The 11,802-nt window shown below is 32.1% G+C and overlaps 1 protein-coding gene across 3 annotated transcripts in view; it reads left to right on the forward strand.

Moving 5' to 3' along the window:
- Positions 1-11,802, forward strand: part of LOC106869317 (choline transporter-like protein 2) — a 90,833-nt gene that overhangs the window by 46,269 nt on the left and 32,762 nt on the right. For all 3 annotated transcript variants that reach the window (XM_014915014.2, XM_014915016.2, XM_014915015.2), the window contains one exon: positions 10,721-10,794. In XM_014915014.2, coding sequence (XP_014770500.1) covers positions 10,721-10,794 — 74 coding nt within the window. The remainder of the gene's footprint in view (positions 1-10,720; positions 10,795-11,802) is intronic.

Below are 11,802 nucleotides of genomic sequence, written 5' to 3' on the forward strand. Positions count from 1 at the left end.
TCTGTACATGACTCGCGCAGCTCTCACTAACCATTCTTCTATCCCAAGTTTCCTCATTGACCACCAGATAAGGGATCGGGGGACCCTGTCAAAGGCTTTCTCCATGTCAACGAAAGCCAGGTACAGAGGTTTATCCTTAGCTAGGTATTTCTCCTGCAACTGTCTCACTAGAAATAAGCCATCAGTAGTGCTTTTACCTGGCACGAACCCAAACTGCATCTCATCTAAATTGATTCGCTCCCTAATTAGTTGGGCTATGACCCTCTCTGTAACTTTCATAACCTGATCTAACAGCTTGATGCCTCTGTAATTATTTGTATGGTTTACTATATTAAAAAAGAAAAAAATGCATTAGATAATGTAGTTTAAAGTACACTATTGCTGTGGTGGTGGGGAAGAAAGCTGGAAAGGTCATGGTTCTTCTCAATCAGGGCTGACATAGGGAGCTAAACAACTTCATTCTCTTAAAAATAATGATGTTTGAAGCAGTGTTTGACAATAAATACTGACTTTCAATGTATTTGAGAAATAAATTTAAGTTCTTCTTTCTTTTATTTATTAATTAGAATTAGTAATTTAAAATGAAAATTATAAGACATATCTTTTTTTACGCTTCCCTTTCTATAATGATACATTGCATTAAGAGTTCCTTCTTCCAATAACTATTGCTGTATAGTGCAATGGTGTTAGAGATACATTTGATCCCACATTGGCTCAAAGGTGATTTGTGAATTCAGCTATAAATTTCTATTGAAAAATAAGTCCTTTGTACAAAGGTTATCTGAACATGTACTATTTTGTGTAAATAAGGTAACAAAAGATTGTTGGAAATAATTGAAAGAAAGGCAGTCAGGTGAGACCCAAAATGAAATGTTTAGTGGTATTTTGCCTGTCACTATGTTCTGAGTTCTTCTGAGGTCAACTTTACCTTTCTTCCTTCCAGGGTCGATAAATTTAAGTACCAGTGAAACACTGGGGTCGCAATAATTGACCAGTGCCCTCCCCCAAAATTTCAGGCCTTGTGCCTTTCGTAGAAAGGGTTATTATTTATTATTATAAATGTAGTCTTCCTTTTAAAAAAATATTAAGAGTGGGATTTAAGGGAGTTTAGGTTACTATTTTTGACATGTTGGGCAACTACATTGGTTCCCCTGTTGGCATGTTCTCTTTGCTATTTTTACATTGGTCATATTTTATCTACTAAATAGTACTACAATTAAAACAGATTTATTTTACTTGGAAGTTATATTTTATTATAAATGACTTAAATATCATCAGTTATTAAATTAGCATTTTGTAATTCAAGTAGTTTCTTATTCTTCCTTCCTCTTATTTTTATAACTACAGAAATCTTTATTTTATGAATAAGTTACTTTAAAAGAAACCATGCTGTGATGGTGGGCTTCTGGTGAGTAATGTCTGTTGTGAAGTCCGTTTCTTAATGAAACAATTATTATATTATTAAGAACCACTTAGTCATATATTATATAACAGTAAAGCAAATTGATATATTTTTTTATGTGTGAGAAAAAAAGGATAAAATAACCTAGAAAGATATAAAGAAAATGTAGTGAACATAATGTTGATTTATAAAATTACATTTTCTCTATAGGTCTGAGCAGAGAGATCACTGAGTGGCTGTGAGAACTGTTTTCATGACAAGATTTTAATAGTAGGTTACGTATTCTGAGTCAAGAAGATTGGTGGAATATTAATGGAGGAAACTTAGTGAGGGGATGGGAGTTTGCTTGTAAAAGAATTATAGTTTTTAAAGCATCTCATTAATGTGCAGTGACATTACATCTATTTTTTTTAACAAGTCTATTTTAAAAGAAGCAATTTTGACAATAAATAGACATGTTTTTCTAACAAAGTGAAAACAAATTATTTATGAGGGTTATTTTCTCATGCAGTCTAGAAAATCTGACTTAAAATTTCATTAGAAATGAAAGTGTAGAACAAGATAAAAAAAGAAAAAAGAATTATAAATGTTTTATTACAATAAAAATATGTATTTAAATGTAAATTTTTGCATACATTTTTGAAATTATTTTCATATGCTTTTGTATATGGGGAATGATTGCATGTGTGTGTGTGAAAGCAAGAGAGAGAAGAGGAGGAAGAGAACAGAACAGACTGAGAGTTATGGCAAACCATCGCTTGATCTTTGTATGTAACCTTGCTTAAAATCAGTGTCAGCTGGTGGGAGTCTTAATATTCTGTTCTTACTGGAGCACCATTTACAAATTGTGGAAGAAGAGTATATAAAGTTATGCACAAGCTGATAGGACAGCCCTCAAAGGCATTAGTCACAATGCTAGATTTCTCGTACTATATGGCAGTAAAATTCTTGTGGGAAACCATTTTTTACTGTATCCTGTCATACTGGCCCTACTGAATTGGCAAGTACAGTCAGAAATGTTATATTAACACATCAACTGCCATAGCCTGCTACTGGAACTTATTGGTAATGCCACATATTTTCGGTCATGCTGTTTAATTACAAGGAAATGTATTTTTTTGCATTTTTACAATATTCCATAATTAAACTTTCGTATTTAGCACTCATGTCTGTTAAATATCCTCAAAAATATGTTAAAGATACTAAAACAACAGATGGTTAATGTGTCAATTCACTACAGCTGTTTCCAACAAATTTTGAATTGGTTAATGGAGACATGACAACATTAGGAAAAAAAAACTATTTTTATCAAGTGAATGCATGAACCACGACATTCAAAAGCTAACAGGATGTGCATCTTCATGATTCTATGACCCTTGCTGGTCATATATATATATATATATATATATATATATATATATATAAATTATCTCTCACCATAGCTTTTGCATAGCCATTGGGTGATGTTTAAAGTGGTTTAAGGGTATTATTCCCTGCAAATTGTCTTTTATCTGTGATGTTTCGTAAATATCAAGTGTAAAACCAGCTTGTGAACAGCAGTTCTCTGGCTTAGAAAAAGTAAAATTTGTTAAAAGTTGTATTGATTTCAGTGCGCTATTAAAACTTATTCTGTTTGATAGTTAATTTGTCTGACCTCTACCTTCAAATCAAATTTGGTTTAAAGATTTACTATACATTACATGTGAAGTGCTCTTATGACAAATAATGATTCCATATGTTTACAAAGATAACTGCGCAGATGATTGATATATCTAATAAAGTAAAACAAAAGGAGAAACAAGAACAATTTCATGAAAAACCAAATGTCCTCCTCTCTTATCTGTGTAAATGCTTCAAACTGTATCTTTGATTGTTAGGTAAACTATTTCATAGTAAATGCCTACCCCAACATAAATAATAGATAATTTCCATTTCTAACATAGTGCTACCTCTTTGGGTTTTGTTTCGCTAGGAATTGTGTACTAACTGGCCTAAGCTCATTAAAAAATCTGTTAAAATATAACAAACAGCATGTGTCAGCTTATAGTTATGAGTATTATATGTATATATATATATATATGTATATATATATGTGTGTGTGTGTGTATATATATATATATGTATGTGTGTGTGTGTGTATACAAATATATATATATATATATATATGTATATATATATGTATATATATATATATGTGTGTGTGTGTTTATATGAGTGTCACTAGTAGATTTGGAAAGTTGTTTGACCACAGCAACTATCAACTTCAGTGTATAAGTAAGTTGTTGCTAGTAGAGTCAGCTATTGATTTGTTGAGATGGGCAGCTAATGACTTGCTTCGTGATAATATTCATTAGCATCAACAATTTTATATTCTATTATGCTAAACACGAGTAAAATGCAAGACAGAACAAGTACGTGTGTGTGTGTGTGTGCGTGTGCGTGTGTGTGTGTGTGTGAGAGAGCAAATATAAGTGAGGATGGTTGATGACTTGATTATTCTCACAATTTTGAATGGTGGGGCATAATCATTCTAAATAAATAATTTCACCTTATTGTTGTTATTCCTGATATATACAACTATTTACATATTAAAAATGAAAATTGTGAAAAGAAAGATTTTTTGTATTAAAAAATGTTCTTTAAGAATTTTCTTATCTTTTCACAAGGTGCCTTAACTATATCAGAATCAATACAGGAGCCTTTATATGTTTATTCAGTCTGCTAGAAATAGTAGGCAAATCCCCCACAATTCGTACTGCCATCTTTAAAAAAAATGGAAAAGGACAAATTCTACTTGTTTTATGTTAACTTTGGGACACCCAGGCCAGTTGATCGGCTCAAGTGATACAAGATGAAAGGATTTTGAGGCCAATCCATCAGCCCAATGGAACAAATGTTGTGAACGGTTGGTCTTGAAGTGTAATAGCTAATCAGAGATCATCTTTCAGTAGATGTATCTCAAAAGAAAAAAAAAAAAAATGGTCTTTTTGGCTACACATACCAAAACACCATGTGTCTGAAAAGAGTTAAAAACTGACCAAATCCAATGTCATTCTAAAACTAAGCAATCATATCATTGAAATCTCAAAGCATGATTAACTCCATAATTATGTGAATAAATAATCATTACATTTGACAGATAATTTGAATGCTAAAGGGTTAAAGTAGGCTGGGTACCTGCAAATAACAAATGGCTACAAGTGGAAAACAAAACTGGATTGTAGACTGTTTGTCTCTTAGTTACTTCTATTCAGTAGCAGCTACTTATATTACTGGCAGTATCTAACTATTCAGTAACCTGTAAAATGAATCATGCCTACTATTACAAGAGGCAAAAAATCAGCTCTACAACATCCCTACTGTTGTTAAATGCATGTGCTTCTTTCACTGGTATGTATTGATGAAAGATGTGAACATCTAAGAGAAACCTGATAATCTTGTGTCTTCAAACAAAAGTACTTTTTGATATGTATTCTGCCTCAGGTTGCACAGACCGTTTTTTTCACTTTTGCTGCTAGTAATACACTAAAGCAATGATTGGTTCCCTTGAAACCTATGACCAATAATGTTGTTTACAAAAGGCATCATATGATTTTAGAATTATAATATGGCTAGGAGACAGTCATTCTAATAATTCACCTATCTGTAATTTTCTACATAAAACACTGCTTTAAGCAATTCATGCTACTCATTGAAGAAATATATGAAAGATACTGGTATAAAAAATATCTTTGTTAAATAATATTCTTCTTTAATGTTTCTGGTAAGTTGAAGTTGGCAGACTAGAATTATGGATGTAATTATTGGTTCTGCAGTATATCTGATATAATAGCTATTGATTTATATATTTGAAATATATTGAAATAATTTCTTCAACTAGTTTGAATTTTAAGCAGTTTCATATGTGAAGTTGGTGTCCTTGTCACTAAGAAACATATGTGGCTTTTTTTCATTTGTAAGATAATCTGTTGATAGAATAAAGATTGCTGTTGGTGAAAAGGTTGATGGCTTGTATCAAGTCACTACAACTATTTTGACAAATAGTCAAAGCAATTAACTCTCAAATGACCCAGACAAAGCAGCTGCAAATAGGTGCCATGCATAGACAGTGAGAAAGTACTACTGTAAGCTGTGGTGATGAGTTGATGAGGGTTCCAGTGTCGAGTTCAAATGCAATATCTTCTCTCTTGTCCGAATAATCTTGCAGATTATGTCACTCACATATTAAAGAATAGTTTCAGTTTTCCAAACTATTAACCTAATCTGGTGTGCTCTTGGCTGCACTACATTTCAGTTAGCAATGCTTCAGTTGTTCTTTGCTGCTTATGACACCATAGAATAGTGGTACATAGAATAGTATACCAATTAAAATATAGTAAGATAAAAACAAAGTAGATAAGCTTGTTATGAAAATCTAAATTACATTATCAAAAATAGCTTATCTAAGTATTTATGTTGATTTTTTTTTTATTTTACTTCAACATGGTGGCACTAGATACTTGAATCAAGATAAGTGAACATTGGTAACATTTAGTCTCAGATTACAAAGAGTGCTCAACCTTTTCTATTATTTGTAGCTCTCAATAATCTTAACCACTCCAAACAATGTAAAGTAAGACTTTATTTCTTCATTAATATTATTACATATTTGTTATCTAAAATGCCAGGCTTTGTAGGTTTTACTTCCATCCATCTTCCTTTGGAGTTAAAATTTCTACAAAGCTTAATATCTCATTCCAATATTGTATTCAGTTTAATTCAATTGATTTTATAATCAATTGAATTCTGTTCTTCAACAAATTTGTGGCTTTAAATTAATTATCATTATTACTATTTTAAAATTATGGTTCTTAGTGTACTTTTCATAGAATTTTTAACAATCCTGATCTTTAGTGTGACCTTAGAGTAGAGTTATGTATTGTCACTTGTCCAAAAGTGAACACCCTTTTCTTGTCAGTATAGCTTACAACCCAAATGCAAGGATGCTAATGGTTGTGGTGATGATTATAAACTGTTCCTCATTTTTGTTTTGTTTATTTTCTTATGAAATAATTGACAGTGTGGTAAATTTATTTCATCTGTGTATTTGGTTCTACAGTTTTCAGTTTTATTATTACTGCTAAAATGTTTAGTCTGACAGTCTCTCTCTCTCTCTTTTTATCTTTCTCTCTTTCTCTCTCTCTCTTGCTTTCTCTCTTTGTATTACTTGGCTCTGAAATCACAGATTGAGATAAATTTTCTCATCACAGTTTGACTATTTTCCACCTATTTTCAGTTGCCGCCCTGTGTAAGAGAACAAGAAGCTATATCCTAGGCTTTTTGCCAAAAACTGAATAATCTTGCACTTCTACCTCATAGAAGCCTTTACTAAGTTCACTACTACTTTCTGTAAAGTCATTACATCCAAATGATTTAATACAATTTTCCTCTGTGTGTGTGTGTGTGCACGCATGTGTGTGTGCACGCATGTGTGTGTGTGCACGCATGTGTGTGTGTTTGTGATAAAAATCTCTTTATGTTTAGTTATGGCAGACATTTTGTTCCTCTTTAGTAACAATCTGTTACTGAGGATAATTTTCTAATTATTCCTTTTTTTCTATACTCTGACATTAGCTTGTGATCTAGTAATCTGATCTCCCTGTTTGAAGTTCACTTTGTTATACATCATATGTGCATAAACTTATATTTCTATATATGTCTGTTGTAGGAAGATGGAGACTTGCTAGCCATTGAATCATCTCTTTTAGCTAATTAACTTGTATTTCAGTTGCATTAAGTATGTTAGAGCAAAAGTTCAGTATTTTCTACTCTCCTCTTTTTATTTTTAGCATTGGGTTGGGGTTTTTTTTTCTTTTATATTTTTTATTAGTTTGATACTCTGATATTTTAATATAAGGTAATGCTAAGTAAGTTTCCAATAACACAGGTTTCTGTTAGTATGTATTCTAAAACTGTAACTTAAAATATATCATTTCATAAATAATTTACTTTGTTATCAATAGTGAGAATCTCTACAAGTGTTAGCAGTTAATTTATTAAATGGCTATTTTTGACCCCCACCCAATCTATTTTCTAAGAAATTCAAGCTTAAATAGCAGGAATTAAGATTGGTTTTTCTTTTGAGAGTGTTCTCTTACTGTATATGTCAGTGTTACAAAAGTAATTGAACTGTCTGGTAGATATTTTAAGTACTGCTTTAAAATTAATTTTAAACTTGACCATGATAAAAAGAATGCATTTGGTGTTATTGGTGGGGATCATCATAAATTGACTAGAAAGTGGTATTGTTTAATGAATAGGAAGAAACCAGCCATGAAGTAAATAGTAGTGTTTGGTTTATGCAGTGAGAGGATGCACAAAATGTACAATGGCATTTCAAGCAGACAGATGATGCATCTATAATATCAGTGTGTTAAATGATCTGACACATCTGAAAGGTCACTTTCTTCCATAAACAAAATTTAAAATCTGCATCATGTGGAATTATTTAAAGTTGATACTTCTACTTGGTACCAATAACACTGTTCTTGCTAAGCTGTGTGCGTGCGTATGTGAGTGTGTGTGCATGTATATGTGATGTTTGTGTGTCCATGTGAATGCACACACAATTGTTTTTATGTGCATAATAAATTAATGTGCACGAAAAAGGTTAGTTGCTTAAAATAATATGGTAATTAATAATTATACATATTAAATGGTGTTTGTATACTTTTGTCATTGGGAGAAAAATTGCGTAACCTAAGATTTTTGCATCTAATTGATGCTAAAAATTTGAGAGACCTTGGCCAATATGTTCAAGACCAAGGGATACTGTGCATACTAGAGAGTTTTGTGTATTTTGATTACATTTTATATTTTTTTATACTTTTATTTTCGACGCCTTTTTTTCCATAACAGATCTGCATAAACCTCTGTTTTTTTAATTTGTCCTTGTAATGTCTATAATATCAGCATGTTAAATGATCTGACATAGCTGAAAGGTCACTCTATTCTACACACCAAATTTAAAATCTGTACTATGATGAATTATTTAAAGTTGATATTTCTATTCGGTGCTTGTAGCACCATTTCTTTCATTTATTATTACCCTTGAGGCAAATAAAAGGAATCATTTATCATTTACTATTATTATCATCACTCTTATTTTTGTGTTAAGAGTACAATATACTCTACTGGAACAATTCTGCAGCTTCAAAGTAGATTTGGTTGTAAGCTTCTCTTTTTCAACTATCTAGATAGGGCACTTCAAAGAGCTCTCTTTTCTTAACTTCACTTCTGGAAGGTCTCCCATGTAATATTTTTTTCCATCCTCTGCTTCACAACTTTTAGTATTCCTATAATCTCTGGAACTATTCTCGTAACCCTATTCCACATTCTTGCTATTTCAGTCCCAAGTCTTTACATTTGGTGAGATTTTCATCTTACTAAATATGTCTTGTCATTTGAGCAAGAGACAATAATTGGTATACAAAACCTGGATCTATTTTATAGTGATATTTGGTTGGTTTGTTCTTATATCCTTGTTTGTATATATTGCATAGCCCAGGGAATTACACTATTTTTATTTTTTACCATCCCTGTCACATTTTCTGATATATTCTAACACAGCCAGTGTGTAGCATCCAGTTAGCATCTCAATGGTCCCTTCAAACTTTCCACACATGTAGCTTTCCAGTTTGATGGTATGCTTCAAAATATCTCTGGTAATAATCTCGTTGGGAGACATTGGTCCTCAGCCACAATAACCAGGCCTTCAGTTTCCCTTTTCAACAGTGATCCTTGGTGCCATTTTGAAAATCCTCCATTTAGAGGTTTCAGTTCTGATGTTGTATTTACATTCTCAATTACTCTTTGTTTTATTTCATTAGCTTTGTTTTATCTGTCCTTTTTGCAGTGTATGTGTATGTCATGCAAAGGAATGTGGGTGGAGTACTTATTTATTTATTTCTGCCAAATATTTGTTTTTTTTATACATTTTTCTTTTTTGTTAGTGTTGTAGTGTCTTTTTTCTTTTCTGGAGGAGGGGTGTCTAGTGCAATTTACCAGTAGTTGTTGCTGCTGTGGTGAACTGGTAAAATTGTTAGCACACCAGGCAAAATGCTAAGTGGCATTTCGTCTGTCTTTATATTCTGAGTTCAAATTCTGCCAAGATCGACTTTGTCTTTCATTCTTTCGGGGTTGATGAAATAAGTACCAGTTATACACTGGGGTTGATGTAATCAATTAGCCCTCTCCCCCAAAACTGTTGGCCTTGTGCCAAAATTTGAAATTATTATTATTATTATTATTATGACTGCAAACTAACAGAATTGTCACCATGCTTAGCAGCATTTCTTCTGACTTCTAAGTTCAAATTCTACTGAACTTGACTTTGCCTTTCATCCTTTCAGGGTCAATAAAATAAAGTACCAGTCTTTGTGGTCAATGGTATTGACTAAACCCTCCCTTCAAAATTTCTGGCTTTGTGTGTAAATTAGAAGCCAAATATGTTTGAGTGGTGGATTGGCAAAATCATTAGAACCTTGGTTAAAATGCCTTTACCTTCCGAGTTCAAATCCTACTAAGGTCAACTTTGTCTTTTATCCTTCTGGGATTGGTAATACAAAGTACAGTACCAGTCAAATACTGGGGTAGATTTAATCAACTGTTTCTCCTTCCTCAAAATTTCTGGTCTTGTGCTTATATTAGATATCATCATCGTCGTCATCATTAACAGAATCATTAGAGAATCAGAGAAAATGTGTTGCTGTATTTAATCATAACTCTTTACATTCTGAGTTCAAATCTCATCTTCGTAGCATCAGTAAAATGAAGTATAGTCAAGTATTGGAGTTGATGTAATCAACCCCTACCTCCAAATTACTGACCTTGCACCTAAATTTAAAACAATCACATCACTACTACTACTGTTACCATCCTGTTTTTTTTTTTTTTTTTTTTTTTTTTTTTTTTTTTTTTCGGTATCTCAAGAACTACTTTGTCCATTATCTGAGGGAGATTTTGCTGCTAACAGGTTGAGCAACTATATAGAGGCTCCTCTTTCATCAACTAAATGAGTATTGTTCTTCTTCTTTAGCTCCAATTCAGCTCTGATTGAGCAAACCTTTGATCAGAGGCATTCCAGCCATGACCATACTGTCTTTTAGAGGACTGCATTACTCAGTGTATCCTTATTATTTCTAACAGGTCAACTCCCACATAGAGGCACTTGCATCTTGTAGGGGTTTTAGTGTGCTAGGGAGTGAAAGTGTGCTAACTAATCTCACTGTCTTTCTAAAATATTTGTGACTAATGTTAACCATCAATTTGTCTTTTCAGAAACTGTACAGATGTCTTCTGCTGTATACTGTTTGTCATATGCATTGCTTCCATGATTGGAGTGTCAGTTTTTGGTAAGTATTTTAAACCCAAATTTATTATTTTTACTTCTGTGGTTAACAGTTCTGTCAAATGAAAGCCTTGATCCCCACCATGTATCATGCAAAGATTATTATTTCCAATGCTGACTGCTACATTTAAAACAAATATAAAAACCACAGACTTTTTTTTTTTTTTTTTACTTCTATTAAAAACATTATTTTGTGTGTCTGTGTATGTATAGGTATGTTTATTTTTCTAACTTGATTTTTTACATTCTTATGCTTTTGCTGGTTTCAGTCATTGGAATATGACCATACTGGGACACTGTCTTAAAGAGTGTGGTTGATTATATCACCACAAGTATTTTGTCTGGTACTTATTTTTTCTACCTGAGAAAAATAACAATGTTGACCTGGGCAGGGTTTGAACCCAGATTGTTAAAGATCATAACTAAAAACCAAAATGTATTTTGTCTAATGCCAGTTGATTCATTGATTCAGCCATCTAGAGTTCTATATCTAAATACATTCTTTTCTAACTCGGATTATATAAAATATGCTATACTATACTACAGAATATATTTATTGATCGGCTAATGTGGACAGAAAAGAGGGGAATCAGCTGCACTAATTTTAAGTCTGTGATTGAAATTTTTTTCTGTCCATGAAGATATTGTATATGTTTTCCTCTTTACATGCTGTTTACATCTGTTTTACAGTGTTGGCTAAAAAAAAATCTATAGATATATTCTGGAGTACAGTGTAGTGTTGAATCAAAATGCTGTTAACACACCAATAATTTATTAATTGATCTAAGCTTCCAAGAATGCATTATAAATGCAAATCAGTCTTTCCAATTTACTTAAGCCCATGGTAATAGCTTCTTATAAGTAGTGTCTCCATGGATAGTTAAAGATGCTAATGAAATCTTAACACAGGATTGGAACTAGTCTGCCTGATTTCTCTTTTTTCTTGTTTTACTTTATCTATAAAAAAAAGTGTATGTGTGTGTGTGTAAATATATATATATATATATATATA

Source organism: Octopus bimaculoides, chromosome 1 (genome assembly GCF_001194135.2).
Source record: "Octopus bimaculoides isolate UCB-OBI-ISO-001 chromosome 1, ASM119413v2, whole genome shotgun sequence".
Taxonomy (NCBI): domain Eukaryota; kingdom Metazoa; phylum Mollusca; class Cephalopoda; order Octopoda; family Octopodidae; genus Octopus; species Octopus bimaculoides.